The sequence below is a fragment of the Acanthochromis polyacanthus genome, chromosome 19 (genome assembly GCF_021347895.1).
Source record: "Acanthochromis polyacanthus isolate Apoly-LR-REF ecotype Palm Island chromosome 19, KAUST_Apoly_ChrSc, whole genome shotgun sequence".
Lineage (NCBI taxonomy): Eukaryota > Metazoa > Chordata > Actinopteri > Pomacentridae > Acanthochromis > Acanthochromis polyacanthus.
Window position 1 is genome coordinate 494,373 of NC_067131.1, and position 21,013 is coordinate 515,385.

The 21,013-nt window shown below is 41.8% G+C and overlaps 2 protein-coding genes across 5 annotated transcripts; one reads left to right on the top strand and one right to left on the bottom strand.

Moving 5' to 3' along the window:
- The first annotated feature begins 1,281 nt into the window (after positions 1 to 1,281).
- On the top strand, positions 1,282 to 12,194 carry bicral (BICRA like chromatin remodeling complex associated protein). Of its 3 annotated transcripts, none has more exons than XM_022206288.2 (13): positions 1,282 to 1,394; positions 3,562 to 3,625; positions 3,796 to 3,841; positions 4,205 to 4,253; positions 4,361 to 4,426; positions 4,831 to 6,108; positions 6,197 to 6,245; positions 6,350 to 6,390; positions 6,482 to 6,531; positions 6,664 to 6,809; positions 6,916 to 7,010; positions 9,123 to 9,225; positions 9,321 to 12,194. In XM_022206288.2, the coding sequence occupies exons 3-13, from the start codon at positions 3,801 to 3,803 to the stop codon at positions 9,803 to 9,805; spliced, it is 2,403 nt and encodes an 800-aa protein (XP_022061980.1). In that variant the 5' UTR covers positions 1,282 to 1,394; positions 3,562 to 3,625; positions 3,796 to 3,800; the 3' UTR covers positions 9,806 to 12,194. The 3 variants fall into 3 exon arrangements, with proteins under 3 accessions (XP_022061980.1, XP_022061981.1, XP_022061982.1); XM_022206289.2 differs by lacking the exon at positions 1,282 to 1,394 and adding an exon at positions 1,401 to 3,231; XM_022206290.2 differs by lacking the exon at positions 1,282 to 1,394 and adding an exon at positions 1,401 to 2,851.
- On the bottom strand, positions 12,032 to 20,560 carry si:dkey-21c1.4 (uncharacterized protein C17orf80 homolog). Of its 2 annotated transcripts, XM_051939308.1 has the most exons (6): positions 20,159 to 20,560; positions 18,341 to 18,446; positions 16,043 to 17,335; positions 14,538 to 14,648; positions 13,993 to 14,109; positions 12,032 to 13,903 (listed from the first exon to the last, which is right to left on the bottom strand). In XM_051939308.1, exons 2-6 carry the CDS (start codon positions 18,366 to 18,368, stop codon positions 13,875 to 13,877), a joined length of 1,578 nt encoding a protein of 525 aa, XP_051795268.1. In that variant the 5' UTR covers positions 18,369 to 18,446; positions 20,159 to 20,560; the 3' UTR covers positions 12,032 to 13,874. The 2 variants fall into 2 exon arrangements, with proteins under 2 accessions (XP_051795268.1, XP_022061983.1); XM_022206291.2 differs by lacking the exon at positions 18,341 to 18,446 and having other exon boundaries at positions 20,159 to 20,559.
- Positions 20,561 to 21,013: the final 453 nt, after the last annotated feature.

The window sequence follows — 21,013 nt, forward strand, 5'->3', positions numbered from 1 at the left end:
CTAATTACTTTTACAAAATATAAAGGTATATTATGCATAATTTCATTTTTCATGTGCAATATTTCATGTAACATAATTTATGATCATGTGCAATATTTACATTTTGGTTGCAATATTTAAAATTTCTTTGCAATATTTCACTGACATTTATGACATTGTGTTATCATGCATAATATTTCACTTTCAGGTGATATATTTTGATTATATGTGCTACATGTCAGTGTATAATGTCCAGTATATCATTGTCATGTGCCATCTTACTCTAATGCCTCAGTGTTGTTGCCAGTATTAGTTTTTACTTTTGCATTCTATAGCATTATTTTATAAAAAATGTCTTGACGAATATGTAAGTCAAATCTATACGCATTAAATACAACAAACATAAGAAGATTTAAATAATTTTATATTTCTGATTGTTCTGTAAGTTTCACATTTATTTATAATGAGGCTACCAGGCAGCACATCATACCTGAAGCGCAGTATTATAATATATAATTTCATTATAATGTGTAATATTAACATTTCTCTTGCAGTATTTCAATTCCATGTGCATTATTTCGTTATCATGTGCGATATTTAGGTTTCATCTGGAATATTGTGTGCAATATTTATATTTTTGTTGCCATAATTTAATTAAATGTAATTTTTTATGTGTGATACAGATATTCACATTTCATATGTCATATTTCATTATTGTGTGTCATATTTACATTTCAGATGCAGTCTTTTAATTGCATGTGCTATATTTCAATTTTATATGTTACCATTACTAGTATTACTTCTTACTTCTCTATTCTCTGGCTTTATTTTAGCTTTCTTTTTAATTTTAATTATGTACGGTACTTCTTCTTTTCCTCCTATATTTCGTAATTTTTTCATGAGCATTTTCTGGGCAAAGAATTTCCTTTGGGATTAATAAAATTGTATCTCATGAAAGTGTAGTGACAAATATTTAAGCCAAGTCCACACACATCAAAAAGGGTAGAATATGTATTAATGTAAACCACTAATTATTGTCTGAATTAACATGTGTTCATGAGGTAACCATAGACTGTTTATACAGTGTGTTTATACAGTCTATGGAGGTAGCCAGGCAGCTTGTCATACCTGAGGAAAGGTGTGTCACAGACAGGTCCGCCCTCTACTGTTGGTCATGATTAAGTCTAATTACATATATGTAGAATTCGCAAGCACATTAAGCCATGTAGAAAAAATCCTAAATATTAATTAATAACATGTTTATTAGTGTATGTGTCTGTTTTGAGTCTTCCCATTGAAATGAACGGGCGCTGTGCTGCCGTGGAGCACCGCTGCTTCGGTGTGTGCGCTGCCCCGACGACCCGTGCGGTGATGGCGAGGAAACCCCGTTGACAAGGCACTGCTTTTTCATGACGGTGAGTTTCCCTTTGAGTGTATTATAATTTTGTGATAAAAATTTCAAGGAAAAAACACACACAACCTCCTTCCTCCCTTCCTTCAGGGAGGGAAGAGAGTTTGAGCGGAGAGAAAAATCTATCCGAGACAGAACAGGGACAGTGAGAAAAATATATGAGTGGGAGAGGGAGCAGGAGGAGGAGGAGAAGGAGGGGGGAGCAAATTAAAAGTTGCCAAATGGAGATATTGGGTTTCAAGAGGAGTGAGACAGGAGTAAAAAGGGTTCGCCTCTTCGAGTCGTCTTTATGTTATGCTAATCGAGATAAATATTTATGGCTCGACGCGGTTTCGTCCTTTCGTCTTTTCGACGGATTCTTTAGCCGAGAAAAACAGGCGTCGTCGACACCGCGGCTAGCTAACCGAGCACAGGCCGGCGGTTGGGGGAAACTGTGAACCGAGCTGAACGCGGACCCCGGGTTGACGCGTTTCGTTTCGGGCAAATCGAGGCAAATGTGACGCTGTGTTTTTATAGCAGTGCTGCTGGTGGATGATGAGCCCACAAAGAGGACGAATGAAAACCTCCCCGAGCAGAGAAAGAAAGAAAAGCACGTCAGCGGCGACGACGAGCGTGTTGTGCCTCAGCCGCTGCTGCTTGAATGTGATTATCTTTCTGTCGATTCAGTCTATTTTAGGAAATAAAACTTGCGAGCTGAGCTGTACATTCGCAGTTTATTTCTAACCCGGCGGTTGCGGTGGTACCGAGCCCCTCGGACTAGATGGCGGCGAAGCGAGCATGCTAGGGCGGATTCCGGACAATGCGAATCTGGGCTCTCGGATTATACATAACATTTTGGGGAAAATACCCTAAACTCGTCTATTCTGGTCGATTTCTTCGTTACACTTTCAAATCCAACGCTGTTGAGCTGCTACAAACCATTTTAATCATTTCTAGGCACTTTTTGCTCAGTTTTGTGTTTTTAACCGTAGCTAACGTTACAATTTGAATTGAATATGACGTGATCAGTTGTCAACGTTAAGCTAACATTTATATGCTGGAATGACCGCTAAGATTTAGGTGCTTTTTCTTTAATATTGATGAATTATTTATTATTTTACACCTAAACGGGCCACATTCGGGTCTTTTCGGTCAATAGAATGTTAATTTGCTAATCGTTTTAGCTCAGTTTTGTGTTAGGGAAGCTCGACGTTGCTTTTTGTTAACATTAAACGACTTATGAAAGGACAAAGGAGCCTCGACTTCAGTCTGACTGGAAAATGTCGTTTATGCATCCTTGAAACTAAAACAACTCGATTTTCTGTGTAGCAGTTTGCTTTAGCAGGCCGTATTATCTTTAAAAAATCGCATTAGTTTAACTTTAATGGCTTGTTAAGTGCTGTAGCTCCGTCGTTCTTTGTTCTCCCTAAACCAAAGATGGAGGCTGTACGTGGCTCCGCTGTAAAGACAGCCTATGGCAGGGTAACAGCCATTTTGTAGCATTGCAGTTGTAACGTTTTCAACTGACAAGAACAAAGAAACCCACATCTGCCAATCACTTACACACAACAGTCTAATTTGAAGGACATATTATTCACGTTTGTTTAGTGACTACAGTAATTTGAATTTACTTGCATTCTTTCAGCATGTGTGCTCCACGTTGCATAAATACAATGAATAAAGTAACTTAACAGCCATTCAAACACTCAGTCATTGGTATGCTGAATCAAATAAGTGCCAATGTGCTTTTCTTTTGTATCCCCCCGTTTATTGCAATGCACCAAGAGTGTCTCTGTTGGCTGCCACTACATAAAGCCAGCACCTCTTTCAATGTAGAGATGAAGCTAAACAGCCATTCAAAGGTATAAATGGAAGCAGGGTGGAGTTATTTACACTTAAATGCCCATTTTCACTCTGTGTAGACAGACAACCAATGTGGGACAGCAGAGGAGGGTAATGGGTGGGAGTTTGTATGCCAAGCATTAGTAGGAGGGGATGAAGGCCATCCTGTCCTTTTAGTTATGTAGTGAATAACAAACGTGTCCCCCCACTTTCCTTCCCATTCCACACCCCCATTTCACACATTTTCACACGGAAATTCATCTTTCTTTTAGCCTCTCCAACACTCTCACGCTTTCTGTTTCACATGTACAGTTTTGTAATTCTACTAAACGCAGTTTCTCACCCTGCAGCCCTGCCTGTTACAGGAAAGAAAGGGTGTTAAATGACTGAATCCATGTTTCCTGCTGGAAATCTGTGAGTGGGATATGCTTACTACAAATATAAAGCAACACATGCCAAGCCTTTGCAGCTCAGTCACTCCTACGTCAGAATGACATCAAAAACAAGCATTTTAACTGAACTCCACTGGATTGAATGAAACATTAGGTTATGGACTTCACTCATATCCCTCCGTATTCTTTCAGGTGTCATGGATGATGAGGACGATCGCCGTCTTCTGGATATTTTAGGGTAAAGAATAATTAAACTCTATAAAACTGGAATCTACAATATCTCCATGCCACATCTTAATGCATAGATGCACAAAGCCACACATTTTTACATTTGTCCTTTAATAGTTAAGTAAGACCTCTACTGTTCCTCTTTGAGATTACAGCTACAACTATCTTCAAGCTTGTTTTTTCCTCTTTTGTTGAATTAGGGAAGTTAATAAACCAATAGCACAATTATTAGAGATTTATTCAACATTTTATCACTTCTCTGTGCTAGTTAAGCAACATTTAAGCCATGCATGCAAGAAAGCAGAGACTGATGTGACGTTATTCCTGTTAGTTTTCTTAGGGGCCCATAAAAGTTTCTTCTTTACTCTTTCAGAGATGTGGATGCACTGAATGATTATCTCCATGGCAGCAACAGCAACTCTGTGAGTGACATTTATACAATATATTCAGAGTTCATCTGTATAACTTCCTTAATTGCTTCATTTATGCCTAAAATAACTGAGTGGGGTTTGACTGTTTTTTTCTGCAGATTGAGGAGGATGATGTGACAAATGCAGCTTATGGTTCAGATGGATCCTTCTTTGGCAACAACACGGTGAGTCTGCCTATGATTACCTTGATCCAATCAAAACATAAGCAGATTTTAGTCTGTGATTACAGATTTGGTTACTGATAATGGATTAGGGTGTAAACAACATTTTCTCAGGCTTTTGCTCAGATTTGAGCAGATGTGCCATTAGTTCTGTTTGTTTAGTTCAGTATCGATTTATTGTGACACTATTAAGAGCCAAGGGAGGTTGTGAATGAACACATATCTGACTAGGTGAACCTGGGTGGTCTTGACCAGGGAACATACACTGTTGGACAATGTTTTGTAAGGTATCCTAAATGATATATATAATCAAAAGTTAATGGCATAGGTCTCCTTTGTCTTTAATAATAAAGAATGCACTGCGCATGCAAAAGGTTTTTCAATGTCTCTCTCAATCTGTCCTTCAGGCTGGCTCCAACACCAGCCTCAAAGATGGCTCTTCCACAATGGGTGAATTTGACGAGGACTCAGCCGGGGCAGGCCTCCAGCTTTCTAGCAGCCTCTCATTTATCGAGGATGAGCTGGGGGCCGAGGCGTCCCCTGGAGAGGTGGATCTCGGGGGAGAGGACCAACCCTTCGACATCCTGCAGAAGTCTCTCCTGGAGGCCGACATCACGGAACAGACGCTGGCCCAAGAGGCCTTACTGGACTCTCAGCCTGCTCCCACTCTGGTGCAGGCTCCTGTTCCCTTCTCCTCCCAGCTAGTCTCGGGGGGTTATGGAGGTGGGGTTGGTGTGGTAACAACAGCAACCACTGCCTTCACCACAGGCCAGTTTTTACAGGGAACGGCTCAGCTGCCCAATGGCTCCGCCCAGCACATCCAGGTGTTGGGCTCTTTTGGGGCCGGTGGTGGGGTGATGACTCTGAGCAGCTTGGAAAGGACTCCTCAGATTGTGCTAAGGCCGGGGGTATCTGTAGCTCCGGCAGGGAACGTGACAGGGGGGCAGGTGTTTGCTCCTACCCAAGGTCAAGTAGGCCAAGTGGGCTTACCCTTCAAAAACATCCCCCTTCAAAATATCATCATCCAGAGAGGCCCAGGAGGGACCCAGACTCTTGTTAGACCAATCCAGCCTAAACCCCTTCAAACGGGGGCTCAGACTGTCTACAGGCTTGGTCTTCAGCCCACTCCCACCACCATGGCTAATGTAGTGAACGCCAACGCTGCAGCTCCTGGAGGACAGTACCCAGCCAATGGCTCCATCGTAGTGCAGCCACCCCAGGAGCAACAACAAGCACAGACCCAGTCCAACATACCACCTGGACAGTTCTTACTCCCCAGCTCTCTGGCGCTCACTCCGTCCAACACCATCCCCAACGGCCCCGCAGACCCCAACTCCAGCACTATGATTACCAGTCAGAACACAGTGCAGCTTGTTGCAGGGCAGAACTTCACTGCCCCTCCAGGGGGTCAGCTGATTTTGAATCAGGGAGTTGTGAGTGGGAGTCATGTCGGAGGAGGCGTAGCTCAGACGTGGACAGGAGTTTCTTGTGCGAGTTCCACCGCTGTTCAGACATCAGGTGCTCCGGCACGGCTGACGCTGGTCGGTCCGGCGACGGCGGGCATCGGTGGTCAAGGCCAAGTGACGGCTAGTCCTGTTCAGCGCCTTCTAGTGACGCAAACCCAGAACTGTGCTTCTTTGTCACCTTTACCTGGTAGTGTGACGCAGGAACAAGACTACAGACAGGTATAAATGCCAGTTAACGGTCCGATTTGATTCATTGTCACTTTGTTAGTCTGTTGTTGTGCTGATGTGACTCTTAATTATTTTTCAGAATTCTTCGTCACCGGCCTTTAAACAGGCACATCTTGGCAGCATCCATGGTAACAAACCTTCAGTTGCATTAAATGGTTTTTTTATGTTTTATATGTTTGAGTTTAGTCTGCTGCACTTTGACCTAATTGCTTTGTTTGTGTGTTCTTTTTAGTTATGAAAACTATGACACAAGATTCAACACTTAGCTCTGAGGTACGTTAGTTATTTGACATGTCTGTTGTCATCTTAAGGTGGAACAAGCAAAGATTTTTAATATGACAGTTTGTTTTTTTCGTCTTTACAGGCCAGTTCACAGAAGAGGCTTATCCTTCCACCACTTACAAGAGGAGAAATGTGAGTTTTTTTGACACACCTTGTGCTTTTTAGACACATTTGTTCATATGTCAAGGGTGGTCTTATGTTTTGGATTGGATTATCATTCCACCATTACCCAAGTTTGTCTCTCTTCCTGTTATTTTTTTAAAGGATTTTACAGCATTTACAGAAGTATCATGATGGAGTTCAGACCCCAGATCGACGTCACTTCACTTCAGTAGATGATGCTCTACTTCGACTCCTCCCGTACCACGTTTTCCAGGGAGCTCCACCAAGCCAGGAGGAGTTCTCACAAGGTACAGTCTGGAAAGAAGTGGCTTCATATGTTGGCAAAGTAGAGTAATAGTTTTAGAAAAAGAAGTGCCTTTACCTAAATCTTGTTTTGTATTTGATAATTCATAGTGGATGAGGAATTTGAGGTAGTAGCAAGTCATGTGCTGAAGAGGACCCAGGCCATGGTAAACAAATACAGACGCCTTCTAATGGTGGAAGCAGAGGTAGGTCCACACAGAAACATGCTGACATACGGTACACGTTTGGCATGTTTAGACATGCACATGGCTGACAGGCTGCCTTGTCTTTCCCTGCATTGAATTAAATGAAGATAAAACTGAGATTATTCTGTTTGGTAGTGAAGAGGGCTGCTCTGGCGGTTCATATGGGTTCTGAAAAGCATCTTGACACAATTCCACCTGTAATCAGTGCTATATAAATAAAATGAAATTTAATTTAAAGAGAAGAGGGTCGACATTCGTAAACATCTTCAGACTCGGGCTGTTAAAACCACCGACCAAGTTTGTAATCGTGGAGTGTTATGGACTCAGATTTGACTTTTAACAGTCGTATCAAAACTGTCACCAAAACAGCTTTTTACCAGCTTAAAAACATCAGCAGAATTAAAAGCTCTGTCTCCCAGAATGACCAGGAAGAACTCATCCATGCATTCATCTCCAATAGACTGGATTACTGTGATGATATTTTACCAGAACTTCACAAAAAGAGCAATAAACAGCTTCAGTTCCTCTAGAACGCTGCTGCTGGAGTTTTAACCAGGACTAAGATGTGAACACATCACACCACTTCCACAATCTCTACACTGGCTTCCAGTCAGTCACAGAATAGATTTAAAACTCTACTGATGGTTTACAAATCCCAAAATCCATCTGTGATCTGTTCAGAGAATCCAAACCCAACAGGACTCTTGGGTCCAGGACTCAGGTCTGGTCCAGGCCAGAGTCTGACTAAACATGGAGAAGCAGCATTTAGATGTTATGGAACAAACTGCTGGTGGAGATTAAACTTTCACCAGATGTAGACACTTTTAAATCCAAATGTTACGTGCCGAGAACTAGGGGATGAGGGGAGTAACAAATATAAAGAATAAAACAGGTAAAGAGGCTGAAAAATTGATCATGCGGCAGAGAAATAACTATTTACAAAGGAAGTTAAGCCAGAGATCTTTTGTGGTTAGGGAAGCAAGTTCCTTAACCACAAAAGAATGTTCGAACAATGAATTGATGTACAACACCAGCCACCAACACACACTCCAGCTGCTGGTCTGGCCAAAAGGCGATGCTGATCCGGGTGGCTGAGCTTTACACCTTCCCAGCTGATTGCCAAAGAGCCACAGGTGCCCCTGGCCACTCCCGCTGGGTGTAATCTAAGGCTGAATCCCAAACCGCCCCCTACACACTATCCCTACACACTACCCCTCCGTTTGCGCGTTCCCGCGGAGGGTCCTCCATATTAAGGGCCGTCCCAAACCACGTAGTACGGAGGGAGAGTGGACTGTTCAGCCCTTAAATAGCGAGTCTGCATCGATGCTCACTCTGGACAACTGTTTCAGGAAGTGCAACGTCTAAATGGAGGAGGAAACAACATATCGATGTAAGTTCCACATGCATCCTTTATTTCTCCCACGCCTTTTTCACACTGACAGAACATCACAAAAAGAGTGGTGAAAAAAGATAAAACAAAAGAAACAAATCTTCTTCTCTGCTGACGTTTGATTTAATTGTGCACCCCCTGACACCTTAAAATTTGAACACAACTGACAGAATTCATTCATTCATTCATTTGTTGGATTGGAAATGCCAGATAATAGGATTGGAAAACATGTGGGATGACTTCAAATTATTTGAAGCAGAATGTAGCCCCTACATCATTGCCTGCAACCTGTGCCACAGCGCTACAGCCATGACAGTCGGCGTCTTTGTGTTACCATGGTGATGACATCTTCCGTTTTCCGGTGAGACGACAGGGCGTCCCATTCCTGACGATCGTATTTATACCCTCCCCCTTCAATTAAAGTGCCCTCCACAGCTGCGAGTGTGACTTCTTTTGGAGTGACACTCGGTAGTGGAGGGGGAGTGTGTAGGGGGCGGTTTGGGATTCAGCCTAAAAAGAGAAAGCACACCCTCCCTACCTTATCTACACACACTAGAATGTAACACCAGGTCAAAAGCATTTATTTTCTACATAAAGTCTCCACGGTGTCGTTTAACTATCTGCAACTCACTGTAATGTTCTAAATGTCTATATAAAGCACTTTGAGTTGTCTTGGACATGAAGGGTTCTCTACAGATAAACTGGCCTTCCCTTCCCTGCAGCGTTCCAGTCCGTCATCAGAAATGGTGATGATTGACAGGACGTTCAACCAAGAGGAGCGCAGCAACCTGACGCAAGACAAACGCATGGTACTAGTGGATCCAGGTAAATCGCAAGTGGAGTAAAACCGTTTTGGAAGCAAACAACTGGTTCACTGTGAGGTTTTGTTGAACTGTTTGTCTTTTCTATCTGGTTTGCAGACAGCTTCCTGGAGGACTTTTGCTGTGGGATGAAATCCAAACTTTTCCAAGACCCCTTCCCCTCTCAGTCAGTGTCCAGCTGTACCTGGAATCAGTCAGAAGGAGGCTCCAGGGAGCCGCCGTACAGGACAGACTCCCAGACCGAGTACGCAGACCCTGGAGGGGGTGTAGCTGTAGAAGCAAGTTCCACAGAGAGACTCCACCCGCCACACCTAGAAAGCAAGAGTGTGCTGGAACTGAAGAGATCCCAGCAGAATTTCGGGACCAGCGGCGGCAACAACAGCCACATCGCTGCCAACAGCTACCCCCAAGGAAAACCCTCACATTTTATGGCAGCATCGGGAGGACAGGCGCACTACCAGGTGTCACATCACCTGTCCTCCCACCCGGTGCAGCCCCAGTTCACCCCTCAGCTCACTTCACCCCCTCACCTGGACACCGATTCTGCTCTGGAGGCAGCGGTCAACAGCATCCTGGAATGTTAAGACTGATATCATCCCCAATATATCATTTCAACTCCTTTTGTGTGTGTTTCTGCGTACATCTTCTTTGTAATGTTGGTTTTATGGCCCCAGAGCCCTGTGTGAAGAGAGGTCAACCCTTCCTTCGGGTCTGTGATCTTTGTGATACGCAGCCATGTAGCATGCATGTACTTTGCTTTGTTTTTTTCTGAGGCATTATGTCAGTGAGTCTGTCGGTGTGTTAGCTGAACACAGGCACTTCCAATTACCTGTAAAGATCCGGGATTGTGTGCAATGCAATAGACTAACAGATGCAAAATTGAGTTTAGTTTTGAAGTGGTAGGGTCTGCAACTGAATGACAGTGTTCCTCTCTTCACACACCAGTTAATATTTAGTGCCAGTCGATTACGCCTTTCCCTACCTTTGCTGACCAACAGGGATGAGGAAGGACAAAGGGAGGACTCGGTGCCTGATTCTAGGTTTTTATATGGAAGTGTTTACATGAAGAAGCTCCATTCAGAAATATCCATTCACTCATTTCCTTCCTGCTTTACAAAAACACGAACAGCGTGCACACACATGCTTTTGGACATTGTGTTGAATGGATTCATGGTTCAGAGCTGTAGTTTTCCTTTACATTCACAGAGACAAATTGCACTAAACATGCTGTTGCTGTATAGCGTACGTTAGGCTGAACAGAATGTGAACATTTGGAGCTTTCAGCTGCCTGCAACAAGGATAACCACTTACACTAGAAAGCAGTCAGACTGTCTCATAGACTCATAAAGTTGTGTTACCGTGCTCAGCAGTGCTTTCTTTCTTGTGCTTAAGTAACATTTTCTTTATTTTGTACCTTAAAGGTATGCAAGTTCTGACAGATGCAGGACAAATCCTTTTCTCCACCACTTCTATCATTTCACAGTGAGCTTGTGTCTGGAGATAAGTCCTCAGATTGAGGAAGATGTTAGAATATGCTGAGTTAATCTTTTTATTTCCTCATTTTTAGAAATGACATTGGAAAAGAGGACTTTTTCTGTTTGTTGTGATGTTGTTCCCCAGCGCTGTGAGCATGAACATACGTCAGTTTAAAGACCCTGCAGGTCATTGATTGTTTGTCTGCCTTCTGCATATAATTATATATTGATCATATCTGTCTATGCTTTACTACCACGACACGTCTGTCAGTGTGTTCATCTGCATCCTCACACAGGCCTGACTGTTCTCATGTAGTTTGGTACTTTCTGCCCAAGTGTTTTTCTCAGTTCCCCAGGATGTTTTCTCCTTTTGTGGTCATTCCTTTCAAGCATTTCTCACATTTCCTCTTTTCCTTCTCAGCAGCTCAACCAAAATTAGTAGTAGAGAGTGTGGTCTTGTCCAGAATCCCCCTCAGATTGTGTTTTTTTAGTATAAAGCAACTTTTCCTCTGAATCCAGAATGACTCCAATTACGTTCTGGTTTAGTCTATTTTTGAGTTTTCATTTAGTTTTAACAGCCAAAACTTAACTTGCTGTGTGAAGTCATTACCATGATTAATTAATCCTAAATGTTGGATAGTATTTTTGCTTTTGGAAAGACACTTTTACAAACAAATCTACTGGAATCTGATCCGTAGTTTAACCAAGAAAGAGTTTTGTTCTGAAGCCACCAGGACCAAAGTTTAGGTTAACTGCATTAGAAGCTCCTGGGGCTGATTCTGGATAGCGCCACCTTTCTCTTATGAACATGTCTGTGAAATATGTTTGCTAACAGGCCACAGGACAAGACTGAAGGCCTTTAAAATGGGCTAATAGAGAACCCATCTGTCTTTTCCCCTATTTCTGAGTGCCAGCGGCCGTTGCAGCCTGCCTGTATTTCTGCCTCAACCCTTGCAGACCTCTAATATCTACTGAGAAAACTGGGCTCTCAGCTTGAAAAGTAAATCTCTGCTGACATAGAATGGTCAAGTGAGATTTTGCTTTTGCTCCTTTGAGTGACTGCTGCAAGATTTCGTGCCTCTATAGCACTTTGATCCACAAGGACGATCCTTTAAAGTTGGGACGTGTGTGGTGTTGGTGGAACATTCTGGATGCATATCTCGGTCGTGAGGGCCTGATAGGAACATACTGTGCTTTTTCTCCCCTATTTTTTAGTTTCTCTGCCTCCATTTTCACAGTTTTTGTTTTGTCTAGTTTGTTTTGTATAAAAATGAAAAGTTAAACACAAAATATTTATAATTTTTGTATGGAGAAAAAAGAATGTACACAAAAACATAAGGAAATGGAAATTATTTTTTATTGTGTTTGCTATGAAGCGATGTCAGGAGAAATCATTACAAGAATGCTGTCATTTCTTCATTTAATGTGTGTTCACTACAGCAGCCAGGAGAGTCGACAATAAATTCATTTTGAATACAATAAAGTGGTCCAGTCCGGCTGAGAGGCTCCATTACTATTCAGAGAGTGTTCACATGCTGGCACTGATGGACTAAGCATGCATAATCACATCGTGTGACTGAGGAAGCATTTGCAAAAGAAAAACACATTTGTAACCCTCTGCTACACAGATACAATCTTTTCATGGATACTGATGTGAGGACGTTTAGATTTTATGTTCCTCTGCATCACGGCTGCCAGAGGAACATTTTATCAAGTTAAAATCTGTTGGTTTTTTTTAATCCTCTCATGGACCCCAGCACCAATGCCTCTGCACAAAAGAGCTAAGAAAACTCTGCATAGCAGACGTTAGACAGCAACCATTTCAGTTTCAGTAACACAACCCAACAATGACACCTAGTGGAGCCTGTTCCACATAAAGACTAAAACAAATTATACTCACAAAAAACCCCAATAAAAAGTCTGCCTTTCAAAACAAATAAGACACAAAACAACTTAATTAATATGACAAATAGGACAAACATAGTTACGTAGCCCACACATTTTCAGTTTACACTCTACACAAACGCAGCATGCAAGTGGTCTTTTTTCTGATATAAACTATAGAAAATCTCATTTTTTACTGTTGTGGTTAGAAAAGGGTTAAGTTTTAGCCAGTTCTGTGCCCAAAGCTTTTGAGGTTAATCTGGTGACAAACTGTCAAACACTGAATGAATCCACACCTGGAAAAGGTGTGGCTTTAAAGGACAAAGCTCAGACAGCGTGATCAGTTAACAGACACTCCTTTGACCAGCGACTGGCCGCCTTAAAATGCAGCTTTATGACAAGAGAAAGCCAAAAACGGGGTTTTGGCAGGCACTTGAATCTCCACAAATTCTCCATACATCATGTAGGAAGTCATTTCAGACTGCTGTGGATGGAAGACGTCTTGACTCTGTCCCCGAAAAATGTCTGTCAACTTCACTGAGCCCCAGAAAGAATAGGACAACACAGTACAAGAAGCATCAACGTTATTACCCATCTACCAACCCCACTCTTAATCTGACCATTTTCATTTGCAGTATCTACTTAGTTTTTTGTGACATTCATTCTGTTTTAGATATTCTGTGAGTAGGAACACACTATGTCAGAAATAATGGACAGAAAATAAGAACATAGATTACATTTTACTTTACTCTTTACAATGGAGTATGAAATTGATTTTATCACTTAGAGGTAAAAAAAAAATTCGAATTTTGAGGATTTGTTTTGTGACTTCATGACAATGAAGGTTGATACCAATTTGATATCTGTCTGTTAATGAGGTTGTGGCTTTGCATAAAGACAAGGAACAAGGAAAACAGCTGGCCTGGTTCTTGCCAAAAGCGACAAAATCTTCCAACCAGCACCACTAAAATTCACTAATTAACATTAATTTTGTTGAATCTTGACAAAGTCCAGCCAAGTTGATTAGCATGACTTAGATCCAGGCCAAGTCTTGTCCCTGTTTTCAGCCTTTTCTATAAGCTAAGCTAACTAGCTGGCCCAGCTGCACGCTGATTTCCAAAAATCGATTGTTCTGTTGCGTTGTTTTATCAGAAAAAGGATACAGAATGTGTTGAAGGGAATAGCTCAGATTCTGACGAGAAACTGGCGCCTGTTTCTCAGATAAATTCATCATCTGTGTTAACCATGAGTCCTGAATGGTCTCTCATCAGAGTTCAAACACCTTCTCTTGGCCTCAGTGATGCTTTCTCCAGCGATCGAGCTCTGGAGAGTCAAAAAGCAACCAACATGTGAGCATAACTTGAAATCGGTCCATTATAAGAAACATTACTGACAACGAGCCGCACGCTTACTGATATGAGGGTAACTCCAGATGTAGCTGATCACACAGTATCCTGCTAACAACATGCCCAGTCCAGCTACGCTGCCTTTCTTCACGTCAATATACCTCCTGTAATACCACCGCCAGCCTGCAGGACGCACAGACGGGCAGAAAAACATACAGAATTCTTCATATGAATAAAATAGATGAACTTTTTTGCTCAGAGTTATGAGGGAAGACAGATCTGGCTTCTGTACAATATCATCTGGTTAGCTTAGCTTAGCATGAAAGCTACAATCGGAATAAAGAACTAGCTTAGGTTTGTGCACAGCTAACAAAATCCACCTAACAGAGCCTCTAAAGCTCACTCAATAACTTGTTACACTTTTTTGTGAAATCTTTATAACAAAATGACTCGTTGAGCTGACAGATGTTGTGGTTTCTCAGTTAAAGCAGATAAGAAGGCGGTGTTGATCTCATCGAACCCTCACCAAAAACACAATGAATAAACACAAACACATGTCTGAGCTGATACAAATACTGCATTTGCATTTTGTCAGATGTAAAAATATTGACCTCTTTGGACCATTTCCACCACTTCTCTGGGATGGCTGGGGGTTTTGCAGGCCATCCACTCAGGTAAGTCCCTCAGGGTCACCTGTCCAAGACTCCGCTGGGCCAGAACTCCTGCATAAATACAGTAAATATGCAGAACACATTCTCTTTATTACACTGAGCCTTGGATATCATCTAAAGGTTTTTGGTGATCGTGTGAACCTGCGTTTTTCGGTTACTCACACCGAAGATTTCAAATTTCAAACAGGTTTTTCTATTTGATGGGAATTTTAATTTTTTTTTTAAATGAAGCATTTGATAAACCAAACTAAAATTTGACAGATGTCTCAATATCTAGATTTGTTGCAATTAAAATGTTAGGCAATTTAAAGCTGCTGTCCGGAGTTTGAATCGCAGCGTCTCCTAAAACACTGTTGGTCCCTCCCTCTGATTTCCTTTATTTGTGCACGTGCGCAGTACATGAGAGGAGTGCCCGGAGTGCTGCAGCATCTCGCCTGTTTTGCTGTTTTCCCCTCTTCTACATTTAGTACATTCAGTAAATAATAAAGGAATTACGTTAGAATGCTGTATTGAGTCTAACTTGTCCTAATACCAAAATAACATGAATCTGCTAGGACGAACTAGTAAAGTTTCAATATGTGATTACACTCGTGTATCCCTCTGGATGACGTTGTTTATCAGACATAGTACATTTACGCGTGTATATGTGTTACATTGTTTATTTATTTCTATCTAGAGTTCAGAATTGCATGACTCCTCTGACGAAGAGTATGTCCCAGACGCCCCAACATCTTCCTCCAGAGGTCGGGCATCTAAACGAAGCCGTCAGGCGGGCTATGGAGGCCGTGGTCGGGGAGCGACGCGAGCACCCCGAGCCAAAAAACGTCCTGCGGTCTCTTGGCCCGACAAGCCGTGGGATTGGTAACTTTTCTGGAAGTTGCTGATCCCTGATGCTCTCTCCTCCACAAGCAAAACAAATGTGCGCGCGGTTGCGTAGTGCGTAGCTCGCCCACCTCTGCATGGGCTTGCTTGCTGTGCGCGTAACCGTTGATTGACAGCATGACAAAGCTGAAGCTCGAACTTGATTGGTCGGCAGCGACCGGCGCTTTTTGGAATAACATGGGGGTCTATGAGAGGAAGGCGGAGCTCAGGAATAAATTTTCATATCGCGTTATACTAACATTATATTATAGTATCGAACTAGACTAACACATTTAAGCTTTGTTAAACAATGATACATAAATTGAAAACAAACGGAAACTCCGGACAGCAGCTTTAAAGACAATTGAGAAGAAATTGTTCTGAAAATCTGATGATTTGGAAAGAAAACTATCTCAGTATTCCTTCTACATCCTGAAGTGCTTTGGGTTGATTAGAGGCTGCAGGTCTAAACAAGAATCTGACACATTCAATGTCAGCTTCTGGTTCTTTGACAGATTACAGTTGGGTCCATAAATGGACCGAGGCTCCACATGCAGCCCTACAGTTTTCTGTTCTTTACTGACCTTCAGTTGGATGTTGAGCTGTGTTCTGGTTCCTGACCTTGAGCTGCAACTTCTCCACTCCGTCCACCTTCACAGGCAGAGTTTGTGGTGCATGAGGGAAAGGAAGAGGGCTGCAAAACTGGTTAAGTGGTGGTGAAACTGTGAGGAGTCCTGTAACATGATGGCCCACCTTCAGCCCGTCACCCAGGCTGACTGAGCGTGGAGGAGGTGAGGTTTGTGCAGAAAGGAGGGGAGCTGTATTTGGAGAGGTTGGTTCTGGCTGGGAGGGAGCGTTGAGCAGAGCGAATAAAGCTGGATGTTTAGACTTTGAAGCTCTGTTCTTAACTGGTTTTAGCTCCATGTGTTGTGAGGTGGAGCTGAGCTGCTGGTCTGACTGAGTTACTGGAATTACCAAGCATCTAACAGCATCCTTCTGGTTTGCAGTAGCTTCAATCTGGTTCAGGACGCTCGGTCTGCTGGACTGAAGGGGGCTGGTACCTCGACCCAGTGTGGATTTAACATCCTGGAGGGTAATCTTTGATTTCAACTTATTCGCAGATGAATCCTCAATCTCCTCTTCACTGTCCACCCAGAAGTCTCTTGCATTAGGCCTTGTGATACTTTTATTTAGTCTAGAGTCCAGAAAGTCAGAGGTGTGTGTGGTGATGGAAGAAGACTGTGCGACCTTCTTCGGCTTTGACATCTTCTTTTTAGAGGCATCTTTGGGGTCTGCAGACAACAGGGAAAGACTGGCGTCATCTTTCACTGAGTCTTTGCCTGGTTTAGTTTTAGTTCTGGAGCTCAGAGTTGAATCTGACGGAAGGCCTTCTCCATCCAGTGTTCTCTTTTTAACCTGGTCAGACTTGGCAGCTTCTATCAAAGCACGGAGACTCTGCTTTTTTGGTTTAGAGACGATGGGAGACAACGTTGGAGATGTTGGCGAGAAAAGGGTGGCGGCCTTGATTTGATCAGATAGCTTCTGTTTCTTCTTCTTACTTGATGTTGGAAGTGAAGTAGAATTTAGGGGTGATGATGTTAGCTGTGAAGAAGATGATGTGTTTGCTGGTGTTGATGATGCATTCACCTTTTCACCCTTCTCTGTTTGAAGACCTACTGTCTCCGTGGACATCTGCATGGATTTCTTTCCACTTGCTGTTACTTTGGATGAAACTGCAGCCAGATGATGAGATGACGTTGTCTGATTTGCTTCGACATCATGTTTGGTTGGAGGTTTTTTGGAGCTTGCTGCTACTTTGCAATGGGGCAGGTGGCTCTTCAACCTTTTGTAAGTTTTCCCACAGAATGGACAAACCTCTGTGGGAAGAATCAATGACAGTCATGCGTCTGAGATAAAAACAAGTACAGTATGGCAAAAACATCTACACAGTGTATATTTCCTTGATTTTTTACATGAAACAATACATCTTTCAAGAGCATAATGTCGTTTTTTTAAATTACTTTCATACATAAACCAATGTAAGGTTCTTTTAGAAACCCTAAGTCCTGACATTCATGTGGCTGCTACTACGACGTCCACCTAAACGTTGTTTAGCAGCAGCTTCCCTCTTCAGGACAATTTACCGTACCATGCCTCAAAAAGTGCTCATGAATTGCTTGAGGGACACAACCAAGAGCCCAAATCTTGCCTACATACTCTCCAAGATCCCAGTTTGATTTGGCCTTTGTGAGATTCTCAATCAGACTTATTCCCAGAGGCCAAAACCTACAACCTGCATGTCCCAACATCCCACGGACACCACAGGACACCCCTAAAGGTCCATGGCCACAGATTTGATTTGAACTAATTTGATTTGACATAGAGATCTGACATAGAGCCGGGTTCTGCTCGAGGTTTCTTCCCTGTTAAAAGGGTGTTTTCCTGCCACTGTCTCCTTTGGGCTTGCTCTAGGGGTCAGGCATATGGGTTCTGTAAAGCGTCTTGAGACGATTTGACTGTAATTGACGCTATATAAATAAAATTGAATTGAATTGAATTGAACTTTGTGGGAGAACACATAAAGGTCTGGGTGTCCTCCTCCAGGACATTCTGAGCATCAAATACTTCCTTTCTTTCTTCCTGGTGGATTTTATGGACCACATATCAATTTATGGTAAATATGTGTTTCTTTATATGAAGGACAACTCAAAAATCAAGGTACAATCAGTAGAGTTACAGCACTTTTACAAAATGAACACTCTTTGATTCTTACATGTTTTTCTAATCTGGTTTACTGTAATCCTCAGAAGTGGCTTCAACAACAAGGCTGTTGATATTCTGTATTTTCTTGTTGCCCACAAAGTTCCACGAAAAGCCCAAACCTGTCTGTACAAGATGCCTCTGGTGCATCCGTCCTGTAATCTACGCCTATTCCTGTGTCCATGTCTTGATGAGTCACCGCTACTCCGTATCTGTTGTGGCTAAAACCTACACAAAAGAAAGACTGATGATCAACCTGGCTGATTACTGGTGTGGATATTCAGCATCTTTCAGATTATTGCTATTACACTTTTTGAAACTGATTCCCAATTAATTTAATACATTTTATAAAATGCTGCTTTGACTGGTGTCACTACTGTGGTTGTGAACAATAACCCACATGACAGCTAACTGAAGTATAAACGTGAAAAAAAGTTATTTTTTTAATTCAACAAATGTAGAATGTAAATAAAAGTTTTGTGTCAGACTTGGTGTTATTCTATAATTTGACACCCAAAAAGTTTCATTTTTACTGTATTGGAAATAATTACTAGACTAGACCACTTGACAAATTTCTGCTTCTTCCTTTGTGGTTCTTGGTGACGTTAAACGACGTTTTTTTTTTCTTAGGGTGGAAATGAAAAAAGTTTTGCTGATTCCAGGAAAGTCAGCCCTGGTTCTTCCTCTGTATCCCTCTTCATAGGTTAGTTGCGGTCTTGTCATCTCATAGTTCTGTTTTTAGGCATTGCTTAATGGTTATTTAGTTTGGATTAACAGTTCTTTACATATACAGGTTATGGACAGAATAATAGTGACTCACTAACTGTTTTCTGCCATCTAGTGAGAATTAAGGACTTTTTAGAGCTTCAAAATATAATTTTAAACTTAAATTTATTGTTTGTATTGAATTATTCTCAGATATTTTTTTCACAGAGACCCAAACCTGCAACCAGCATATCCCAATGGATCCACTGCCTTGATTACTAATGTCCTGCTGACACCACAGGTCCCCTCTGAAGGTCCATGGGTGTAGATTTTACTGGATCTTTGTGGGGGAACACATAAAGGTCTGGGTGATCTCTTCCAGGACATTTTGAGCCTTAAACACCTGACTTCCTGCTCTCTGGTGGATCACCAAACCACTGTGACCATCAATTTCTGCTTCTTCCTTTGTGGTTCTTGGTGACGTTTTTTTTTCTTAGGGTGGAAATGAAAAAAGTTTTGCTGATTCCAGGAAAGTCAGTCCTGGTTCTTCCTCTGTATCCCTCTTCATAGGTTAGTTATGTTCTTGTCATCTCATAGTTCTGTTTTTAGGCATTGCTTATTGGATATTTAGTTTGGATTAACAGTTCTTTACATATACAGGTTATGGACAGAATAATAGTGACTCACAGACTGTTTTCTGCCACCTGGTGAGAATTAATGACTTTCTAGTGCTTCAAAATATAATTTTAAACTTGAGTTTATTGTTTATGTTCAATTATTTCAAGAAAGAGAAAGATTTATATATTGGTTTCAAAAATCAGTATCAGTGTTCTTGATTACTAATAAATGGTGAAACATGGTTGACCTCTAATCAAAACTGCACGTGTTAAGGTGAAGCCTTTTCTGGAACAAATCCTTTAGCATTTTTACTTGAAAAACTGTCGTTAATCAATTTTCTGCCATCTATTTTACACTCTAAATACATAAAAACCCATGATACTGTAAAATACCAGTAATTATCCACCAATATCATTATACTTAAAGTAAATTTGGATTGTGTTTTGACCTTTGGAATTCAAGAAAAGAGCTTCTAGACGAGGACATAAGCACTTTTGTCACTGTTAAGTTGTGCATTAAATTCTACAGCCTTACATTAATATGAATATAAATGATATTTGTTGTGATTAGTTGCTGTTTTTCTGGGTTACAGACAGTTTAGTGACTCTTTTACTCACCAGAGCTCATTTTATGCGTTAAACAGCCCGTCAGGAGGAAGCATGTTCCCACAGTTACACAGCAGCGGCTTCACTTACTTTAAATGTCATTAAAAATCCCATTAACTCATAGTTTGTTCCACTTTTAACCACTTTCTGCTCGGTGAGGTTCCACGTTCAGGGTCGTCACCGTGTTATGGGAGGAAAGACCCCTTTAGGTGGCGCGTTAGAAGCCTGACTGTAAATCACTGAAATAACCGAAAATAAACAGCTCTTTGTCGCTTATTGCTTAATTTAGCGCCAGATTTAAAACCGCAAACCGGACACGTGGGTTGTAACGGGGCTGTGTGATGCATCAGTAACCAGTAAAGTCGTGTACAGACATGCGGGGATCCGTTCGGTGGGTGTGGTGCGTTCAGATGATTCACTCCTCCCGGCTTCCGTCTTTGTGTAAATCCCCAAACAGCCACACTTCTGGGTGAATTTCGCGAAAAAAAAAAACCACAGAATGTTTACATTTGTGTCACAGGAAGATCTGATGCACCCCTAGTAGCGTCCGTCACAGTTTCTGACAGAAGACATTTAATAATTCTAAAAAGGCAGTTTATTTTCCAGTGCTAAGCTTAAAAATAGGCATTCATTTACATGTTTTAAGCACAAGATTAACTGCTGTTTCTGATGTTTCCCACTTTCCTCAGATGCCACGATGGTTTATAAATTCTTAATATTTGAGTTAAACAGACCAGGAGAAAAGTTTGCCTCCAAGAAGTTCCAGTAAAATAAACACAACTGGATTTTATTGCAAACAAATTATGGGTCATCCCCGGCAAAAAAAAAAAAAAATCACCTCATCTGATTTCTGTTATTTAAAAACAA